Source organism: Diadema antillarum, unplaced genomic scaffold (genome assembly GCF_040938485.1).
Source record: "Diadema antillarum isolate AM-2024a unplaced genomic scaffold, OU_Dant_1.0 seq00000563_RagTag, whole genome shotgun sequence".
NCBI classification, from domain to species: Eukaryota; Metazoa; Echinodermata; class Echinoidea; order Diadematoida; family Diadematidae; genus Diadema; species Diadema antillarum.
Genome location: NW_027271502.1, coordinates 2909212 through 2931374, shown reverse-complemented (window position 1 = coordinate 2931374; position 22163 = coordinate 2909212). Strand labels below are relative to the sequence as shown.

At 39.3% G+C, this 22163-nt stretch overlaps 1 protein-coding gene across 1 annotated transcript in view; it reads left to right on the top strand.

Annotated features, from left to right (window-relative positions):
• Positions 1-22163, top strand: part of LOC139735080 (fibrillin-1-like) — a 137481-nt gene that overhangs the window by 77608 nt on the left and 37710 nt on the right. Inside the window, exons 16-36 of the mRNA XM_071645852.1 lie at positions 933-1148; positions 1964-2089; positions 2516-2641; positions 3461-3586; positions 3924-4112; positions 5046-5171; positions 6298-6450; positions 7480-7569; positions 8199-8324; positions 8888-9013; positions 9690-9815; positions 12052-12177; positions 12726-12848; positions 13638-13763; positions 14730-14855; positions 15534-15656; positions 16437-16559; positions 17151-17276; positions 17678-17803; positions 18393-18518; positions 19147-19314. Coding sequence (XP_071501953.1) covers positions 933-1148; positions 1964-2089; positions 2516-2641; positions 3461-3586; positions 3924-4112; positions 5046-5171; positions 6298-6450; positions 7480-7569; positions 8199-8324; positions 8888-9013; positions 9690-9815; positions 12052-12177; positions 12726-12848; positions 13638-13763; positions 14730-14855; positions 15534-15656; positions 16437-16559; positions 17151-17276; positions 17678-17803; positions 18393-18518; positions 19147-19314 — 2823 coding nt within the window. The remainder of the gene's footprint in view (positions 1-932; positions 1149-1963; positions 2090-2515; positions 2642-3460; positions 3587-3923; positions 4113-5045; positions 5172-6297; positions 6451-7479; positions 7570-8198; positions 8325-8887; positions 9014-9689; positions 9816-12051; positions 12178-12725; positions 12849-13637; positions 13764-14729; positions 14856-15533; positions 15657-16436; positions 16560-17150; positions 17277-17677; positions 17804-18392; positions 18519-19146; positions 19315-22163) is intronic.

Sequence of the window (22163 nt, the reverse complement as noted above, 5' to 3'; positions counted from 1 at the left end):
AACATGATGAGGAGGAGAGGACCAGATAGGTGCAGAATGTGGAGACATGTTGTGCCCTAGTGCTGATGACGCCTCTTACCCCCATTATTGCATCAAGTATAAGATGTTAGATATGTATACAGGAGTTCATACATTCCTTCTCAAAGAACAAAGTTAACATGACAAAATGTGAAGAACGTAAACTTTCCATTTGTATATTTATTGTCAACAGTAGCAGTGAACATAATCTGCAAAACGACCACACCTGAGTCTGAGCACATTCAAACTACATAATTGCCATGAGCGCATGCCTTGACAAGCAGCATAGATATCTTGGAAATAGTTGATTACTCACTATAGTTTGATCAGATTAAAGGGTGTGTACAGTTCTGGTGGAGGTGAAGATTTAGCTTTTAACGTCTTGTGAGATATTCAGAAACCACTCTATGAGATGTCAAAGAGCATGCAGTTCTAAGGGATATCAAAAGTTTATTCAATGAAAATCGGTTTTGAAATGGCTGAGATATCCAAAAACAAGGTGAAACAAAGAGATACTAATAAAGGTGGGGCATGTCGCCTTTTATTATTAGCACTTTTTTGGATATCTCAGCCATTTGAAAACCAATTTTCATCAAATAAACGTTGAATCCTTCTTGAAATTACATGCTCTTTCATATTTCATAAGAAGCTTTTCATTATCTCACTTAGGAATAGTCAAAACATGAATCCCTACCTCAACCAGTACTGTACAGTCCCTTTAAAGTCATCAACAACAAAACACAAATCTTCACTTTGATGAGAGAGTTTTGACTCCTTGAAATAAAGGAATGGCAATGTAGGTATAACTCCCATCTTCTACTAGTCGTACCTGATGGTACAATTGAGTTTGCTTTATAAACCAGACAAACTAATGGTACTGGCCTGATCTTTTGAAATTACTTTCCACCATGCAGAGAGTAGGCGTGGCTTCTGCTACCTCGACGGCGACATGGGCCGCTGCACCCACCAATCAGGCATCCAGGTGACCATCTCCACGTGCTGCTGCAGTGCCGTGCTGCTGAAGGAGGCCACTAGCTGGGGCCCCAACTGCGAGTCGTGCCCCCCGCAGGGGACCCTCCAGTTTGAGGAGCTCTGTCGCCATGGCATCGGCCGAGACAGCCTCAGCATCAGTGAGTTGGGATTGTTCCTGTGATGTCCACTCAGTTTGCCCCTGTGTGAACCCCCCTAAGAGGGTGACTGGCATCTGCCACCCCCGTTTACCACGCCCATCTGCCACGCCCATGGAGAGAGTTCACATCACAGAACTATAGTTCAGTGGATCATACGTTTGATATTGTGATCTCAGGAATGGGTTGTTTCCCTCTTAATAGGAATAGACAAACTTTCAGATGTAATTGTAGGTGTAAAAACAGCAGCACATTTTATTTATGCTTCTGCCACGAAGTTTTGCCGAAGGCATTATGTTTGTGTGTGTTTTTTTTTTATTGTTTGTGTGTTTGTTTGTTTGTTTGTTTGTTTGTTTGTTTGTTTGTTTGTTTGTTTGTTTGTTTTAACTGGTTGGATGTAAGAGCTGTTGTGACATGGACCAGTGCAGTTGATATACAGTCAAGCCTTCCTTAGCGGCCACCTGTATATATTGGCCACCTGCCGTGTACAACCACGAAAAACATTCCCCCACCCCCAAAGAAAAGCAACGTAAATGACCCTATCTATAGCAGCCACCTGTCTCTAACGGTCACTTTTTTGGTGTCTCCTGTAGGTGGCAGGTTTTACTGTACAAGCATATAATTGTCTTCAGGCATTTTCCTTCTTCAAGATTAATTTATATTTTCTTTGCTTGAAAGGGACAGTATTTACCCTCTGTGCTAATATTTCAACCTTTCTCTTACTGTTCCTTAATTTATTCCTTTGTTATTACTTATGTGTTTTTGTTTTCCACTGTAAGCATTAGCATTAATCTGTAGACTTCTTCACATTATGACAGATATCAACGAGTGTACCCTCTTCAACAACTTGTGTGTGAATGGCATTTGTGAGGATCTGACTGGAAATTTCCGGTGTAAATGCAACCCTGGCTTCCAGGTGACAAGTGATGGCAAAAGCTGCACAGGTAATACTACTCCTCTTGTTTTCACTTCGTCAAATTCTCATGTTACGACTGATCTGTACCAAGTAGACTACCCATCTACCAAGGCACAGTCCAATTTTCCTTTGCTATTGATTGTATAACTGTTTTCTTCCTACTCAATTTGAATGCAGTGTTGTGTCAGCAACCCAATAGACTCACTCTCTATTCTTGTAGACTTTTATAACAACTCTTTGTGTCTGATATGAACAGATTAGTGTTGCTTTGTATGAGCCTTCTCCTTAAATGTTGCAGGCTTTGTCTGATTTCTTCAAGCTCTTAGCTAGTTGCAATGAGAATTTCCAGAACAGATGTCTTTTCCAGAATATCTATCCACCCATGTTTTTATTTTTTGTTTGTTTGTTTGTTTGTTTCCTTGTTCTTTCCTTTCTGTCATTTTTTTTTTTCCAGACATAAACGAATGCGCCTTTAACAGGCTGCTATGCCGTGGTGGCACCTGCCGAAACACTCCTGGTGCTTACATCTGCGACTGCCCAGAAGGCTTAGAGTTAGACTCCCGTGGCTCATATTGCCAAGGTAAATCTGAGATTATTAAAACATGCCTTCTTACTTATGAAGGTAAGATTGTATCATCACACTCTTCAGTCTGTTTCATTTCATTTTTCATTCCATTCATTTTCAATTTCAACAAAAGTTTACAAAATATGTTGTGCAGAAATAAAAAAGCAAACATTGTTGATATATTAAGATATGGTATAAATTCACAATAAGTTGTGGTGCCAAGATGCGTGATATTCATTAAATGATGTTGAAAATGGAGGGGAAGCTAAAAAGCACAGCTTGTAATATGCATTACCCTCAAGGCCGTAGTTAACAAGATACAGAAAAATGTCTATATATAGAGAATTGTCATTCTTATTTGGCATTGAAGAACATGAATGTTTCACACTTTCAGCCATCAGATTTTGTTTTGTTTGTGAGACCTTTTCAGGTAAGGGCACCTTGATGTGTTGTTCATTATCCTAAAAACACCTGCTGTCTCTCCTCTAAGCAGAAAAATAATTAGTGATGCTCCTTGTATGTAGTGACAGCTTTCAAGATGCATCACCATAGGTGTAGCCGCCCATATGAGAAAGTTACTCAGGATGACGACACTGAAGCAGAAACTGCAACCAGTATAACTCAGTGAATATTTGAACACAACCACAAAATATTTAGAAATGATTCAATAATCTTTTGTCAGTCAATAAACGATGATATGTATTCCTATGGCCATCTCATAATTGGTGTCTATTGTGTGAATTCAGTAAAGCTGTCCCAATATTCCATGAGATGCGATGTTGTAAAGTTTCCACAGTAATGTTCAACATCTTTCATTTCTACGTTGCTATGAAGACAAGAATGAGTGTGACGACCCAAATCTCTGTGAGAACGGCCGCTGCATCAACACGCGTGGGAGCTTCCGTTGTGAATGCATCAATCCCGGCACAGCTCTGGATGAGACCGGTACCGTCTGCATCGGTGAGTAGGACACACAGAGATGTCTCGTTTTCATGCAATCAGTCTCACATCTCGTCTAATGTGAAACCATATTTTCGATGTCAATGACCTGCACAGAGGAATTGACAAGGTGTATGCTCACAGGGCCGACGCATAGATGTTTTTTTTTATTTTGCTTTGTACTTCAGTCTTGCATATGATAACGGTAATCATAAAATAAGTTTTCACTAGTTCACATTACAAATCTGTGTCCTATCCCTGCAGTAGAAAGGATACAATAAGACATAAAAATGACTTTTTTTTCTCGGTTTTTTAAGTTTCTTTGAACCGATTATTTGACATTTTTCGCAAAATACAGATAACCGTGTTGCCACCTGCTGGACACGGATTGTCAATGGTCAGTGCGAGGCGGACATCATGGGGCCAATGAGGCGAGACCAATGTTGCTCTACTTTTGGACGAGCCTGGGGCAGCCCATGTGAAGCCTGCCCGCTGTCCTTCGGAGATTGCCCGCGGGGTTACACAGAGGTCGACGATAATTGCATTGGTGAGTGCTGAGTCATGCGCTCCTGCCCGTCTCTGGAATAACACTAGCTGCACCTGGCATTAGAAGGGTTGTGCTCTGTTGTATTGGATACTGTAAACCAGCTTTGATGGTGTGACAGGCGCATTGGCCAGACACAAACTCCATAGTATTCCACTCTACATGACTATGATGAGATGTCAGGAGGGAAAAAGAGGAAGGGTATTAAACCTACAGTCTGCTGGTGTTTCGTACAGGGGTGGCTTGGGACCTTTATTTCTCCCATGCCACAAAAAAGCATAGTCTCATATATTCCCCAAAGGACTGTCTAGAGTTACATTACAACGATAGACAGGGCAATATATGTTGTATTCTATGGTCAACGTAAGTACACGTCATTTTATTCTAGCCCCATCGGCTGCCAGTCAAGTTCTTGAATAGCAGTATATCATCTAATGTAATGTCACTTCTCGCATTATGACTTTTTCAATCCTCTATGCATTATTATTCATGTGATTGAATTATGACCAATCATTGACCAATATTTATGTAGACCATTTAAAAATTAGTATCTGTTGAATGCATACAACTATTTATTACCTCCGCCAAGGGAGGAGGTTATGTTTTCGTTACCGTTGGTTTGTGTGTTCGTTCATTGGTTAGTTAGTTTGTTAGTTAGTTAGTTAGTTTGTCCGTGTACAAAATAACTCAAAAAGTAGTTAATGGATTGGGATGAAACTTGCAGGGAAGGTTGAGAATGACACAAGTAACAAATGATAAACTTTTGGTAGTGATCCGAGTGAGTTGTCTTTCTTCTCAATAATTGTGTAATCAAAGTAAAAAGAAAAAAGAAAGAAAGGACAAAAAAAATGCTTGCGAACAGACTGAAAGAATCATACAGACTCTGTTTTTTACATAAGGTGGGATATATTCCCTTCTCTCTGCTCTGCTCCACAGATGTGAATGAGTGCGAAATCAACCCCATGGTGTGTAACAACGGCGAGTGCCAGAACACCCTGGGCTCCTACAGGTGCGTCTGTCCACCTGGACTGACCCTGGACACCTCAGGCAGGAACTGCATCGGTGAGACAACCTCGGGAAGTGGAGAGATTGTGGCTTGATGGGATGGTGATTAAGGGGATGCTGCCCTGATTAGGCGACCTCCGAATCAGAAGTTCGGGAAATCGGACCGGGGGCAGCAGGACCGATGCCCACTTTTATTGGCCATTTCCTGCATAAAGCCTATACCCATCTATCCACCGCCATCATTATCACACACACACACACACACACACACACACACACACGCAATCATGTCAAAATCGACAGAAAACAAAAATAGGCAGCATTGAATGTGCCTGGAAGAGGTACAGACTGTAGACCACCCAGAGAAAAAAGGCTCAGGCGTAAATACATGTATGTTTTACGTGTTATTGAGGAATTCCTTGAGGTGTCCTTAGCTACAACTGATAGCTAAACACGCAACTGACTATTTTGTTTTCCATATCTCAGTGAGCTATTATGTGGGTTACATTAGTTTGTGGTTTTTATTTGAGTAGTTTGTCAGATATCCTTATAGAATCTGATCATAAATGAGAGGGGGGAAAGAACTTCAGGCAATCAATTATATATTATTTTTCAATGCTTTGAATTTGTTTTTTTTTTGATGCCATGATCATTTTCAAAACATTTCTGTCAGAAATCTAGACCAACATTATGGCAATGATATTTTGTTGATTTATAGAATCACTTTTATGATAGTTTAGAGCTATGTTTTTCTTTGAGTGCTGTATCTGCATATTTTCTAAGCCTTCTCTGTATTAACTTTATTAATCAATGAACTGAGAATTCAGCTTATTTATGGACTTTGTTTATTAGTTTTGCACTCACTATTCTATATGTCAGTCATTTTATTGGCTTCTTGTGGTCCTTACTCATCACTGAACGTTTTAAAATCATGATCAGAGAATCACAGAGTATAGATGAAAGATTCACTCAATAAATGCAATGAACACATATTATTCTGTGAATTGATATTTCCCTGTTTTAAAGAGGGAAGAATTTCATCTATTACTCTCAGGTGAAGATTTCCTTTTCATCCCTGTAATTCATTTTAGAACACTGTACAGCAGTTGTAGTCATAGCAAGTTTGAAATCAGAGAGGGAAAAATGGAGTCAATTTATTGGATAGTATTTTCTGATTTTCTAGATCTTCGTTCCTACGAGTGCTACTTGGACTATTCTGAAGGAGAATGCATGAGTCCTATCCCAGGCTTGTACCGCAACTCTGTGTGCTGCTGTTCCATGGGCTATGCTTATGGAGACCAGGGCAAATGCTACGAGTGCCCTATTGAAGATTCAGGTAAGTTAAGCCAGCATTCAATGAAGCTGGATTAAGTTGTCCTTCACTGAAAAGTCCTATGTCTCTTCATTCTTTTATACATCCAAAATGTCCTGGTGAAGATAGTGCTGCAATTATCCACAGAACACTGCACCTTTAGCAGCATTTTTCCAAACTGAGAGAGTTCCCGAACTTCAGGGGGAAAAACCCCCAAATATCTAAGGAGAATGATTCATTTTAATTTGCATGAGTTATAAATCAAAATAACACTACGTGTACTTCAGAGATGGACATAAACCCACTGAACTTGAAATCAATAATGTCTGTAAAAACATACTCATTATAATTTCATGTATTTTGGCACACCTGTCTCTTATTGTTATGAAAGGTTCATAGAATTAATTAGGGCACCAAATCAGCCTTCTCCGTTTCAGGCATAGATTAATCTGGATTAAAGTATGCTGGCCTAATACTCATTTAGCACTCTTGCATAACTCATTGAACCTGAAGTACAGTCGTGTACACTTCTGTATGATGGTGCTTGACAGTTTAAATCAGGTTTTGCAAGAGTCAAACATTTATTTTTTATTTATTTCATGTATTTCATTCTTTCTTTCTTTTCGGCAAACATAACACGAACTGAATCAGAAGATATAACATAGGCATGTATTCAACTTTACATGGTAGATAATAGTTAACAAATACAAAATCATACATGCATACCGGCAAAATACAAAGTTATGTCTGGAGAAAAAAAGAAGAAGAAAGAATTGAGAGGTCCACTGAAAAGCATGCTTGTAAATTGTGGACCACTCAAAGGATTCTTCATGTGAACATATTTGTTTTCAAAGACAGGACAGAAGCAAATGGCCAAAGAAGCAAATAGAAGCAAATGGCCAAATAGATCTGTTGTAGGTTTAGATTTTGATGTTGATGCGAATACCATTTTCTGCCCTTTGTAGCTCCCAATTCAAGGAAAGTAATATCTGATGAAATAGATTTCATGTATTGTTCAACTTGTGTCTCCTTTGATAATCCACCAACTTTTAGTTCAGTTTGACATGATGTGCCCTCGTGGAAGGGGATATGCTGACACAAGACCCCGCCCTGAACTCCTGGATGGATCAGTGTACGTGAGCGGTAAGTATATCTTAGATGTCACATCCATTTTTTTCTCTCTTTCTGCCTAAACTAGAGAGGCTAACCCATTTCAAATTGATTTGTTAGGCCTTCAAAACAAAGTTTAAATTGAAAGAAATATTTCTTTCAGATTTTACCATGATGATGAACATTTTCTGTACTAAAGTTTAAATTCTCTGGAAAATCTTAATGTCTCCCTGTCACGATATTTTCATCTTTTCTCCCTCAATTTGATATAGTTTTAGTAAACTCGTATTTGCTCTGAAAGAAAGAAGAGGAGCATCTTGTTAAAAAAAAAGTGATGAAATCTTGGAAAGTATATTTTTCCAACCTTTCCCCACCAGTTATTGGCTTAAACAATTCCAATTCCACTCTGTCTTTTTAATGCTGCAACTTGTGCACCACTTCTGTGTATAAATCAATCATACTTCAATGATTTTTGTGTTCATGTTCAACATTTTTCTTTCTCGTAGAGTCATTTGTATCATGCAAAAAAAGGAAATAATACAAACCATACATGATGAGAAAGGCATGACCACACTTTTCAGCTGCTGTCAGCATTCTTGATATGAAATGTTATATCCATCTCTCCCCCTTCCTTCTCTCTTTCTCTCCCTCTCTCTCTGCAGACATCAATGAGTGCCTGATCTACGAAGGCATCTGCAAGAATGGAGAGTGCACCAACACCCAGGGCTCCTTTGAATGCCTGTGCGACATGGGCTTTGCCATGGACGAGTTCTCGTACCAATGTATAGGCAAGTCACGGCATCCTATAGTACTAGTATACTTTATTACAGCACAGTGATCTACATTGTATGTACTTGTAGAACATGATAGAGTTCTGTGGTATTTTCTTTTCAAAAGTGTCCAACAAATATCACATGTGGCACTTTCCATATCTTTTAAAAGATTTGTGTATCGTGTATCCTCATACCCTGGTAATAAATTGAGTTATAATGTAGGTTACTTCTCAGTTATTTTGTTGACGTAATAATTAATCTGTGCATTTGAAGTATAGTATGGGATTGGATTACCATTGTTTTCATGGTCACAGGATGTTTAAGTTGATGATGTGAGTTCAGCAGTAAATCATGCTTCATGGTCCAATCCCATTTTCACTCAATATTTTGTTAGCATAATTCTGTGATACAGTTTCTATGTATGCATTATATTGGCTCGCTCTTCAACCACATTTGAGATCTGAGGGAACATAGTCCTATATTCGGGTAGATTGAAACAGGATCAAAATGAAAATGACTGATTAATTTTTTCCCCCCATCTTTGCCTCTGGCTTCATCCTTGCTTCTGCATCATACAGACATCGATGAGTGCAGCATCACGTTCGGCGCCTGCGGCAACGGGACGTGCGAAAACGTGCCAGGAGACTTCCGTTGCAATTGCTTCGAGGGGTACGAGGCACACGCAGTCATGAGAACCTGTATGGGTAAGTGGAGTCAGTCTCTATAATGATGATTGGAGAATTCTTTCCAATTTTACTATTCCCCCCCCCCCCCCCCAACACACAGAATTAGTTCAGAATATGTACAATGTGGCTTATTTGTCACTATTACATCAATGAATGTTGTTTGATGTCATTCTTGTCACAAATTAGAGGACCCAAGTATATTAGAAATGAATTACAGTGCTTGTCAGTGATATAACACGAAATTTACTGGGATTCATTAATGACACTTGAAAGTATTGTACAATGTAGTGTAGTGATTATTCTCTGAATAATATAACACAACAGAATTGAACAATTTGAATCCCTGTCTCACTCTCATGTTATGCTGACTTTGTTTCTGACATTATATTTCCACCATCTGTAACCTTGTTGACAATACAACTTAATTGTCTATGAGAAACGTCCCTAGATGTGCAGTACCACTTGAAATGAAGTGCGAGTCAGTTCACATCAAGTTGATGGAGACAATGGCTACGTGAGAATACACATTTCCCCAGACACCCTTTGCCAAAAAAAACGTAGGGCCTAGTCTTAGGGACTAATGATTGAAGAGGGAAGAAGGGATTGATAGAAGAGATTGTATGCATTACAGCCATCCATGCCCTGTCATGGTTGCTGGTATTCGTCCTTTCATTGTGATGTCCCTCCCATGCAGACATTGACGAGTGCACCACAGTTCAGGGCCTGTGCCGAGGAGGCTCCTGCACCAATCTGCCGGGTTCCTTCCGCTGTGACTGCCCTAGAGGTCAAGAACTCACCGCAGACGGCCGGGCATGCAGAGGTATCTACCAGTGGCATTCACCATGAAATGCGCTACACCCCACTTTTTAAAGATCATAAACTCCAAAAGAAGAGAGAGAGAAAAAAATCCCTGCAGAATGTACCAAAATGATAAGGATAAGAAATAAGGGAGATATGATATTTTGAAATTTCTTATTTTTCACATTTCACAAATGAGTGAGTTGATGATGTCATGTCCTCACAATTTTTCATGTATGTTATATATGAAATTCAGGAAAAAAAAATTTTTTTTTTAGCTTATACAAGTAAAAGCATATTCCCATACCAAAATATAGCAGAGTTAACATTTGTTCTTTTTTATTTTGGGTGGTTTTAAGACAAGTTTTATATTCATACAGCTGAAATGTGAGATTTGTTTTCATGTCTGTATACGAAATAAATAAGAAATTGTGAGAGCATTACATCATCAACATGTTGATTTGAATATTCATAACGACTGGTCAGGAAGTGTTTTCTGGAAAATTTTGAAATGTCAAAACATCATAACTTCTGTATTATCTAATTATACCCCCGCCAAACGAAGTTTGAAGGGGGTATATAGGAATCAGCGGACGGTCGGTCGGGCGGTCGGTCGGGCGGTCGGTCGGGCGGTCGGTCCGTTGCAAATCTTGCGTCGCGAACTACTTCCTCAGTTTTCAACCGATTCCCATAAAACTTGGCACAGATGTGTGCCTTGGGTTGTAGATGTGCAAGACGTATTTTTTGACAGTACCCAAAAGTATGTTGCCATGGTAACGGCATATTATGGGCAAAAATGGGTACAAATCATGCGTCGCGAACTCCTCCCACAGTTTTTGATCAATTTTTATGAAATTAGGTACAGATGTTCATCTGAATATGTTAATGTGCAAGACACATATTTCCGCAGTGGCAAAAAGTGTGTTGCCATGGTAACGGCATGTTATTGGTAAAATATAGGGCAAAATGCTTCATGGCAAAACTGCTTCATCAGTGTTCTTCCAATTCTCATGGAATTCATATTGAATGTTTGTCTTAGGATATAGGTCAGCATGACACATTTCTTGACAGTGACAAAAAGTATGTTGCCATGGTAACAGCTCACATATTATGAGCCAAAATGATGGAAAATTTTGTGTTGCAAACTACTTCCTCAGTTTTTGCCCAATTTCCATGAAACTTGGTACAGATGTGTGCCTTTGGTTGTAGATGTGCAAGACGCATTTTTCGACAGTACCCGAAAGTACGTTGCCATGGTAACGGCATATTAATGGCAGAAGATCAAGGAAAGATCTTGCGGATTTAACTACTTCCTCAGTTTTTTGACCAAAGCTCATGAAATGTTGTTTGGTGGGGGTATAACCAGTCGCTGTAGCGACATTTCTAGTTTTTATTATTTTGGCGCCGTTCTGCAGGAAATTATTCTCTTTCTTATGAATTTGATAAAATTTTGGAGTGGATTTCTCCTTTAAGAATGAAAGTATTGGTGCTTTTTGTTGTTGTTTTGTTTTGTTTTGAAACTGATGAGTGAATGAAATTAATCTTTTCTGAAGCATCATTGCATGGTCTTTCCATCTCCCTTGCCACTCCCTTCCTTTCATATCACTAAATCAAGAAAGTACTTTTATGGAGCTGCTTAGAATGTGTTGTACCCACATCATTATTCAGAGAGCATGGATGCAAGAGTACCTTGCCTCGAAGTTGACCATAGCAAATCACCCCTGTGAGTCAGCAGCAGGAATAAGATTCAGATGCGAAAGGGGTCTTATTGTGAAATAGTGTTAACAGCCATCACATTGTCTACTCAATGGAGGGGTGCAAATTTACATCACACATGCAATAAATGATTCATGAATCACCTGAAGGAAACAGGGTGCTCAAATATTATTTGACAGTTGCTGTCATGTCAGCAATGATGAATGAGACTTGCAGCTCAAGGACAACAGAGTATTTCTGTGCTGTTAAATTCCATTACTATGTAAGTGGTTGATAAAAGTGTGGTAAGTCTTAGCAAAGTGTTACATTTACCATGGCCAGCATTTTGTTGCAGTATGGGATGCATTATCACAATTCTTACATTAGAATTGAGAAAAAACTGGTGCCTCAGATTACAATTTAAGCTGTGTATGCACACTGTGGTTGTTGTTTTTTTTAATCTCCTACCTTTGATATAATTCTATCTTACAGCAATAGATTGTTGTTATCTATGATAAGCACTTGACTGACATTTTAACTCTCGTTTAAAATGAAATGTGCAGATATCAATGAGTGTTCCATCAGTCACGGTATCTGCTCAAACGGCGAGTGTCAGAACGTGGTCGGGACCTACCGTTGCATGTGCAACCCTGGCTTCAGACCCACCAGCAACTACAGGGCCTGCCAGGGTAAGTGCGCCCTCTTTGTCCTCTCTGGGTAAGGCCAATCCGAGGCATGGAGCCATAATTAAGCACATTTTCTGTACCGGTACTGATAAGAATTAGGGAAAATTGACTTCAGAATCCTGTTCACGGAGCAGTTTCAAAGAATTGCACCATGCAGAGGTGCCTTTTCCATGATAACTAATCAACGCTGTCTACATCAGCTGTTACTGTTGTAATTTCCTCTTTTTTTTATAGCTTATAATGACTGCAGTTTGAAATGACAAATCTGGGGACAGTATGGTAGGGAAAAGGGGGCTCTTTCTTCAAATGAGCTTTTTTACCAGAAAATGCTTGATTTTCAGTCCTTAGACAACCCAACCTCTCTTGTAATCCTACGTGAGATAAGAATTGCTTCAAACTGAGTAGATCATTGTACCGTGGTGCTGGACTTTTGTTTTCCACATTTTTTGGTCGGTTAAAATGTCCATTGGTAGTCATGCCCAAACCAATCTCAACATGTTTGTCTTCAATGTTGTCACCGTGCTTGCCTCCCTTTTTCTTCCCCTTTCCAGACATGGACGAGTGTGAGATGGCCAATGGGGGCTGCGACCACACTTGTGTCAACACCCAGGGCAGCTTCGAGTGCCAGTGCCACACCGGCTTCCGACTCATGGCCAACGGAAGGTCGTGCGCAGGTCAGTGAGAGGTCGTGCGTCGTGGTTGAGTGTTACTAGTACTTCCTCCTTGTTTCTGATACGGTGTGTGGGTTCATTCATCAGGCATTGCACGATCAAGTGGCTATTCAAAATAGCATGCCGTGTGCTGGCCAGTGAAAAGTTGATATGTTGATAAAAGTGTATAAGTTGATACCAGTTGAAAAGTTGATAGGTCAGTGAAAGAATATATTATATACATGGTTTTGATTGTATCCACTTCAGACATAACCCGTCGGAACTTTGGGAATTGATCAGTAAGAGTATTCAAAAGAGACTAACCTCAAAATACACCGATATCCATGACATTCATTCTCAGGTTTTGTTTGGGTTGTTTTTGTCTGTATAATTTCTCTTTGCATTTCACCCCATGCCATCCTAGTTTGACATCCATAATGAAGAATATTTGCTGTTGAACATGCACAACCTATCGCCAGTACATAAAACTAAAATTCTATAGAGAGGCATGTTAGGCCACATAATTTTACCATAGGTATTACTCTCAGTTTCATTCATTTGCAATTTCTTTACAAAGTGAAGACCTCTCCTTGTCTGTGAAGGGAAGACAGGGAGACGCCCATAGCATCAGGATGTTACAAATTTCTGAGAATGGTCGGTATGTTTGTGTGAGACATTTCATCTCTGGCTGCACTCTTTACCATACCGCTGATATTCAGCCAGACCTCTCCATGATTTGCCCATCACTGCCAGTGTAGCAACAGTAATGTTTAAACAAAAAAAATTGTTAGTGTGTCCACCTCTCTCTGTCAGATGTCAATGAGTGCACGGAGAACCCTGATATCTGTGGAGGAGGCCAGTGTGACAACCAGGAGGGTACCTACGTCTGTGACTGTTTCCCAGGCTTCAGGCCGGCTGATAACTTTAGGAGCTGTCTCGGTGAGAATCGTAGTCACTTTCTGCCTTAGTTGGTATATCTAGTTTATGTCTTGACTTGCCTCTGAACGACAATCGCAACATGCGCTAGACATTGGTGGTCTAAAACTGTGTTAGATTGTGACGTTTTGTCACATTGTTTGCGTTAAAAAAAAAAAACCACTATCTCCCGTTTACCCGTTGAAGACTAGTCCCAAGTATACTCGGACAGGAGTCTATGGGAAATGCCTGTTATAGCGAAATCAGCTCGTCCTCAACGGGTTAATATCATGTGGGTTAGTTTGTAAGGTTGTTACTGGATAGGCTAGACATTGGTGGTCTAAAACTGTGTTAGATTGTGACGTTTTGTCACATTGTTTGCGTTAAAAAAAAACAAACCACTATCTCCCGTTTACCCGTTGAAGACTAGTCCCAAGTATACTCGGGCAGGAGTCTATGGGAAATGCCTGTTATAGCGAAATCAGCTCGTCCTCAACGGGTTAATATCATGTGGGTTAGTTTGTAAGGTTGTTACTGGATAGGCTTCCACATCAGTCATGCTACTGAGAAAGAGAAATCAACAGGAAAGCAGTAGAGTTCTTACCATAACCTGCTTATTGTAAATGGAGAGAAGTGGTACACACAGCTTAGTTATTATTTGTAATATCATTGCATGTGACAACTGTTTTTGCCTTGGAGAGTTCTACTTTATCAGTCACTTTTAAAAAAAATAAATATATTGCATGCATCGATGGAAAACAACCTACTACTGGTAATTTTCATGAGTATTACTACTAAATTGTGCAAAGACATGGGTAGAGTACATTTGGAATGCTTAGTTTAGAGGGAGAGAAGTCATTGTGGTAGCTCTCCATTCCAGGAAGATTGTTCGTTATTAATTTTCAACATACTATGTACATATTAGTTCATGACCTGCCCATATGTTCCAACCGTATGAGGTTTCATGATAACCACACCACCTGTTTGCAGATATTGATGAGTGCAGCGCAGACAGCTCCATCTGTGTAGCGGGCACCTGCAAGAACACCAGGGGGTCCTACACCTGCCAGTGTTTTGAAGGCTACTCCATGAAACCAAACATTGACGGCTGTTCAGGTAAAAATCACCCTTGTGTCATCACGGTCTTTGTTGCTGCTATATTCACTGTAGCTTCTCTCATCAGCGCATTTAGTGTATGTTGACATATTGCACGTTCAGGCGATTTTTTGTTGTTGTTGTTGTTGTTGTGCTTTTGAGGGGAGGGGGTATGAACATTTTCAATTTGAAACATATACTATTACATTGAAGCGTTGTCATGTCATTCTTATTGAAGATTTGGATATGTATGGCAGGTCAGTTTACTACTGTATTCAAGTTAATGTAAAAGTGGAAATTTTCGCGGTGTTGAAATTTTCGCGCAACCAGAAGCTAGTGCAAAAATAAAAGCGCACAAATATTTTTGCGTGCCATATGTTCCAGTAGTTGATGTCTTGATTCCGCAGAATTTAAAAAAAAATTAAGTCGTGCGAAAATATCCACTTCTACAGTACATAGGGGAATACTTTTTTTTCTGTGAGAATGAGAACCTGGTAGGAGCTTTTCAGTGTGCATTTCTTCCTCAACATACATGTATTTCCATACTTGGAAGGCATGTATGTAGTATCTATTAGTTACACTATGCATGGCAATCATCCAATGATAAAATTGCTAGCTGTTGAGACCAGCTTTATGAATAAATGCATGTACATTGATCTGATGAAGTCTGTAGAACGGTGTGTTTTGTGTGCATTTCAGACATTGACGAGTGTATGCTGCAAATTCACAAGTGTGCCATCAACTCCCAGTGTGAAAACACTCAGGGCTCCTTCGTCTGTATCTGCAATCCTGGATTCATCGTCGACGGAAACATCTGTGTCGGTAAGATATACACAGTGTCAGTTTGAGAACTATGTGTGCACACTATCAAAGTACCTGTGGATGACCTTTTACTAAACTTTGTACAAAGTAGCCACCAATATTGTTTGTGTTGAATAAGCGGAGGATATAGCTTGCTTTATGCTGTCATGATATGTGAGGAAAAGAAACCTGTTGTCTTGTCTTTCACTGTCACATTCCAAAATATTTACTTATGTCCTTGATTGTAGTATGACTTGGAGTTGCAACTTGGTGTAGGATTTGAATCAGTAGTGACTAGATAGCTCAACCATGTACCATCATGTGTAGTTGCTTTACTTGATGTAAGGTTAATTAATTAATCATAATACTGATACATAGAGGAAAAGTGTTGCGTAAGACAACATCGTAAGTTGCACACCAAAGGACAGCCCTACTCAGCTGGGCTAGCTGTTGCACAGAACAGCTGTTGCACAGAGAAGTCCTAAGCGTGCAAATCTGACATTATCGTTATCTGTTGCGGGATGATGACAATATCTTTCGATTTGATTGCCAAAGTTATTTTATGGCAGGAGTTCTGCTCTTCTGTTATATGGTATCATGTATTTCCGTTCAATGCTGAAATACTAGTATCCGAAATGGGTTTTGAATTCTTTTGATGCGTGATGTTATTTACCTTACGTCCATTAGTAAATGTCTATTGCCCAAATATACACTTAATTTTACTTCACAGGTTATCTCGTATTATACCTTGGTTTAGTTTCCTAGTAAGAAATCACATTTTTTTCTCTTTATTGGGGTCAGATATTGATGAGTGTGAGAGTGCCAACCATGAGTGTCATGAGAATGCACGCTGTGTGAACATCCCTGGATCCTACCAGTGTCAGTGCAACCAGGGCTTTATTGGCGATGGACTGTCATGCATCGGTGAGTGAGTTCACATCACAAGAATATCTCAGCAAGGTTCAAGTGTTATTACAGCCATGAGTCTGACATTGAGACATGTTTACAGGGCAATTCTTAATTTCGTGTTATAATAGGCAAATTGTTGTTCATGTCTGCCAGTATGATGTAAAAGTAGTGGTTTTCTGAGAATGATTAAATATTCATACTTTCGTGTTTACCTCGCTTCGTGGGACAAAAGATCAACTTTATTTCCTTCAGTTTCTACCACGATGATGAACATCTTCCGTACTAATGATTAAATAGTTAATGGTTTTTATGACATGTGAATTATGATTGCTATCCTATACCCCAGACTTGCATCTGATGTGGGTCTGCCTCTTTGATTCCACAGTTGCATAAAACTTCATGGGAAATAGTTTCATCAAGCAAAAATGCAGCATTTTGAGCAGTTATGACTTGTCACCTAAAATATTGAAGTGAGCTGGCCATGGCCTGTAACACCTTGTGGCACTAGGTGTATGGCCTTCTCAGTGCTTTGCTATCATCTTAAAAAAAAGGGGGGGATGGAAACAGTGAACGGACGTTAATATAACAAATTCAACTGTCTTTCAGATGTTGACGAGTGTATGCAGAACCAGGCTCTGTGTCTGAACGGCCAGTGTCTAAACATGCCCGGGCGCTATGAGTGCGAGTGTGAAATGGGTTTCTACCCCAGCGAGCTGAGGGACAGCTGCGAAGGTGAGGCACTCGGCGAGACTACCGTGGGCGTTTTGCTTTTCATGGAACATGTTTTGAAAGTGTCATTGAAGTGCGGAGAGTGCATTGACTCTACTCAGAGTCTTTCTCAGATGAAAGTCAAAACTCAAAACCTTGGATTTGAAAGAGATACATATAAGTTTCAAGTCTATTTTTCACTTCTCATTTGAAAAACAACAACAAAAATGAATATAGCATCAATGTTAGATTGCATTGTAGCAATATGTACAGACTAAAATGATTGTTAATGTAATAATGTATATTGAAATTTAAAACGTGTGACTCGGGATGAGAGTGAGAGTGGAAGGAAGCAAGCAATATTATGTAATTCTCACAATATTTTTGTTAATGTTTTTAATCATGCTTTTTGTGCTGACGCCCAGACATCGATGAGTGCTCCAACTTCCCGGACATCTGTGTCTTTGGTCAGTGTATCAATGTTCCGGGAACGTTCCGCTGCGAGTGCAATCCGGGTTACATGCTTGACAGTGGTGGCGGGAACTGCACAGGTACGTGATTGAAATTTTCTGGGAGCGCTGTTGCTCACCAAAACAAGCACATCTGAAAATTGACATGATTTTCTCCAACATAATAACACTTTTTAGGTAGATGTATCAAGACCTCTTTTTTTATGCCTTCACCCGAAGGGTGCGGGAGGCATTATTTCATCATTGTTTCAGCCACTGTCATGGAGCAACAATTAACCTTCGTTCTCCATAGGTATTTCTATCGAGCATTTGTGTATTTGTGAGTTTTAATTGCTTGTACAAATTTAAGTACTAGTCATCGTGCAATACATATTTTGCAATAAAGCAACATTTCATACTAGAAAACTTTTTTTAAAAAGTCCTTGATATGACACTGAACAATTAATCAGTGAACAGTGATGCGAGATGACACTTGAGTTTTGCTTACAATGGATAACAAGGAAACCATGTATGATCCACACACCAGGCATTGTATGGAATTCTATTGTGTGTTGTCACTTTCAGTGTTGTACGTAGTTCACAAATCTCAGTGGGTAGTATCCATCCATGTATTCATAGACTCACCCAACTGTGTACAGGTGTGTTTATCATTTCTCACCCACCACTGCAGATGTCAACGAGTGTGAGGACCCGGACACATATTGCGTAAGTGGGACCTGTATCAACACCAAAGGCTCGTACATCTGTCAGTGTCCACCAAATTGGGTCCTGTCCCGTGATGGAACAGCCTGCACTGGTAGGTATGAAGGAGGAGCAAGAAGACAAGATAATGAAGAAACAAATCAATAGTTTTAAAAAAGAGTTACTGCCACCTGTTGTGTACAAAGTGTCAATCCATCATCATAAGGGTCTTGATTAAAGACTAAATAAAAGCACTCAAATACCCTATGAAGTGCACATTAGGCAGACATATACCTGATTCCTTCAGTCTTCATGTGTTTGGGTTATCCTGTATGATGATGAGAATTTGATATGCAATGTTTCATGACAGCATGTTTATTAATTTCATTTTTTTTTTTAAAGAAGAAGGCGGGTGTGACCCGTCAAGAATGCATAGGATCTCTCACAACATTACACGATGCTAAAGCATAATGTAACACAGTGAGTGGTATGCATAGTTACTAGGTCAGCTGACACCAGGGAATGAACTCTAGTCTATAACTTTCACATATTTTTTTTTTCTGAGACTCAAGAATATCTGCCAATTTTAAAATCAAGTTTTGTGTTTTAACCTTTTAATCGTAAGCCGCGCAACCCAGAGTTTAGAAATGCTAATGTTGTTTTATTCTGGAGCCTTTAAATCAGTTCACTGAGACCTTATATTATGTCCACCCCCCCCCCCCCCTTGCCATATTGCGGTATAGATATCAGAAGGGGTGTGTGCTACGCCAGTGTGCCTGATGATCCGAGGCTGGACATCCAGACGTGCAGCTTGCCCATCGGGGATAACATCCCCCGGTCCAACTGTTGCTGCTCTGTCGTGGGGAAAGGCTGGGGAACTCCCTGCGAGATTTGCCCCGAGGTCAACACAAGTATGTTCAAATTCAGCTTCAAAAAAGATTTTTTTTTAGATGGCTATGAGTGCAATGTATATATGCAAGCAGGAACTAGGCTAAAATTATTTTGATGAAGAGGCATTTTATCTTTTGTCTTGTTATATTTGCAGGGTAGATGTATATAATTAGTGTAAATCAAGGAACATTGCAAAATCTTCAGCTTATGCATTGTACTTTCAGAACGTAAAAGTAAAAAAAAAATCTGCTGCAGAACAACAATGTAATTATTACAATTGATTGGCAAATTGCCTTTCATCAATGTAAATATGCACCGATCTGGGTATGTATTCTCATAATTTTTATGCCTCCGCCACGAAGTGGTGCCGGAGGCATTATGTTTTCGGGTTGTCCGTCCGTCCGTCCTTCCGTCCGTCCTTCCATCCGTCCTTCCGTCCGTCCGTAATAAATTTTGTGGACAGGGTAACTATCAAAACCTTTTAAGGTATCCTAATGAAACTTGGCATGTATGTGTATTAGGGGGTGAAGTTGTGCCTATCAACTTTTGGGTGCACATGGTCAAGGTCAAAGGTCAAAAGGTCAAGGTCAAATACGTAAAATTTCACTATTTCCTCCATATCTATGCAATACCTGAAGATATTTTCTTGAAACTTAGTGTATACATGTATTACCCAATTAAGATTCTCTGATGAAAGTTTTGGGTCATGAGGTCAAAGGTCAAAGGTCAAAAGGTCAAGTTAAAATATTAAAACTTAGCTTTTTTCTCCGTACCTTGGAAATTGTTCAAGGTATCTTCATGGAACATAGTATATATACACGTACTGACTGGCAGTTATTATCTAGAGAATCTAGGGTTCATAGGTCAAAGGTCAGGGGTCAAAGGTCAAGTGCAACACTTCAAATTTTTACTATTTCCCTCATACATGTATTTATGTAATGCCAGCAATTTTTTTTTTTTTTTTTTTTACACTTGGTGTATGCATGTATAACCTAGATTATCTGGAAATTTTCTTTTTCTCTTTTTCTCTTTTTTTTTTTTTTTTTGGGGGGGGGGGGCGGGGGTTTGCCTCAAAGGTCAAAAGGTCAAAGATCAAGGGAAAGTGCTGAACTAACTTTTTCCTCCATATCTCAGAAGTTGCTCGAGTTATCTTGAAACTTACTACATATTTATGCATGTTCTGCCTGACAGTGATTATCCTATGAATTTTAGGGTCAAAGGCCAAAAGAAAATGGTAACAGTGTACTTTTCAATACAGAAATTACACTTCTTCTCCATACCTTGGAAATTACAGTATTCATACACTTATGAATGGGTCAAAGTCAAGTTAAAGTCCTTGAATCCCCAAATACATGCTCTCCTATTCATCTAATTAAACCTAGGTAAAGGAAGGTGAACATTCAACACATTTGTGACAAACATGTAATTTCAATATTTTGCCAATATTGTGAAAATGTAATTATACATTGTCCACATGTACTATAGACCTATTAGGAGAATCATGCATTATGGCGGAGGCATAGCAGTCGCCTTAGCGACATTTCTAGTTTCTTTCTACTATAAAAGCAATGAATAATCACTGCTTATTTGCATAGATGAGGGGGAATTTGTCGATTAGTTGCAATGAAATAAAACGTGACGAAAGAGTGCATTATCTGACAACTGTAGTTGATGTAGTTTTCTGAATATATGATCCTCTGTGTATCAATCATATGAAAGGAAATGGAAATGTAAGTGTAATTCTAGTCTCATGGAGTAGGATTGTACCATAACTTCAACCAGAAACGAGGGGAGCCATTGGGAGGATACATATACATAACTGAGGTGTTAAAAACTTGCTTTAATAGCCCGTTTGTCAGTCGTTGATGATGACGATGTGAAAACCAAAGAGTGATGAAGGTTTGTGCAATAGGCCTGTGATGTCTGCATGAAAAGTTTCCGTCCGTTCCATGTGTACGGTGAAGTCTATTTCTTTGACATGTCATTTATACCTTGGAGAACTGACCAAGGAGAATGGTAATGGTAATGGTAATGGTTTATTTTAAAAAATTCATTTGCAACCATGAACATGGCTGAATTGCAGAATTTTGTACAGTGTAATATTTCATTTTATGGTAACATACATAATCATACAATCAGTCTACGATTAAAAGATAAAACTACACAATTATATATACATATATGTAAAGAACCACCTGATAACCAAAATAGCAGAATTAATCAAGTACACTTATGAGAATGTTGGGGATTTACCATCATTCTGGGTGATTTCAGTTGTAGTACTGTTAATGTATTGTAAGACTATTTAAAAAAAAAAATGGCTTCCCTTTTTATACCCCTGCATACACAAAGTGTATGAGGCGGTATATACAGGAATCATTATGTGGTTGGTCAGGTGGTTGGGCAGTCCGTTGCAAATCTTATGTCGGGAACCCCTACCGTTTTGAAGCAGTTTAGATGAAACTTAGGGAACATGATGGCGTTGAGGTGGAGATGTGCAAGATATGTTCTTCGTGTTTGTTGGAGAAAGCATTGCCATGGTAACAAGAATTTTCCCAAAACCTTGTGGAGCAAACTACTTCCTCAGTATTTAAGCAATTTATTTCAAATTTGATATGTATAATGATCTATAGGTGTACATGTACAAGTCTATAGCTATGCAAGACACTCTTTTTGTTTGTACCGCGGCATGTAAATAAACTGCACAAAAGTACCGCACTTCTACTCGTCTTTTGAAATTGACTCGGCACTGAAAAAGGAGTAGGCCCTATGCAACTGCATATGAAGCAACTAGCAAGATGTTTGCACACTTGTGAATTGTAAAAAATTGAGCGCACTTGTAGCAAGCGTTCATGCACTCAGCAAGCGC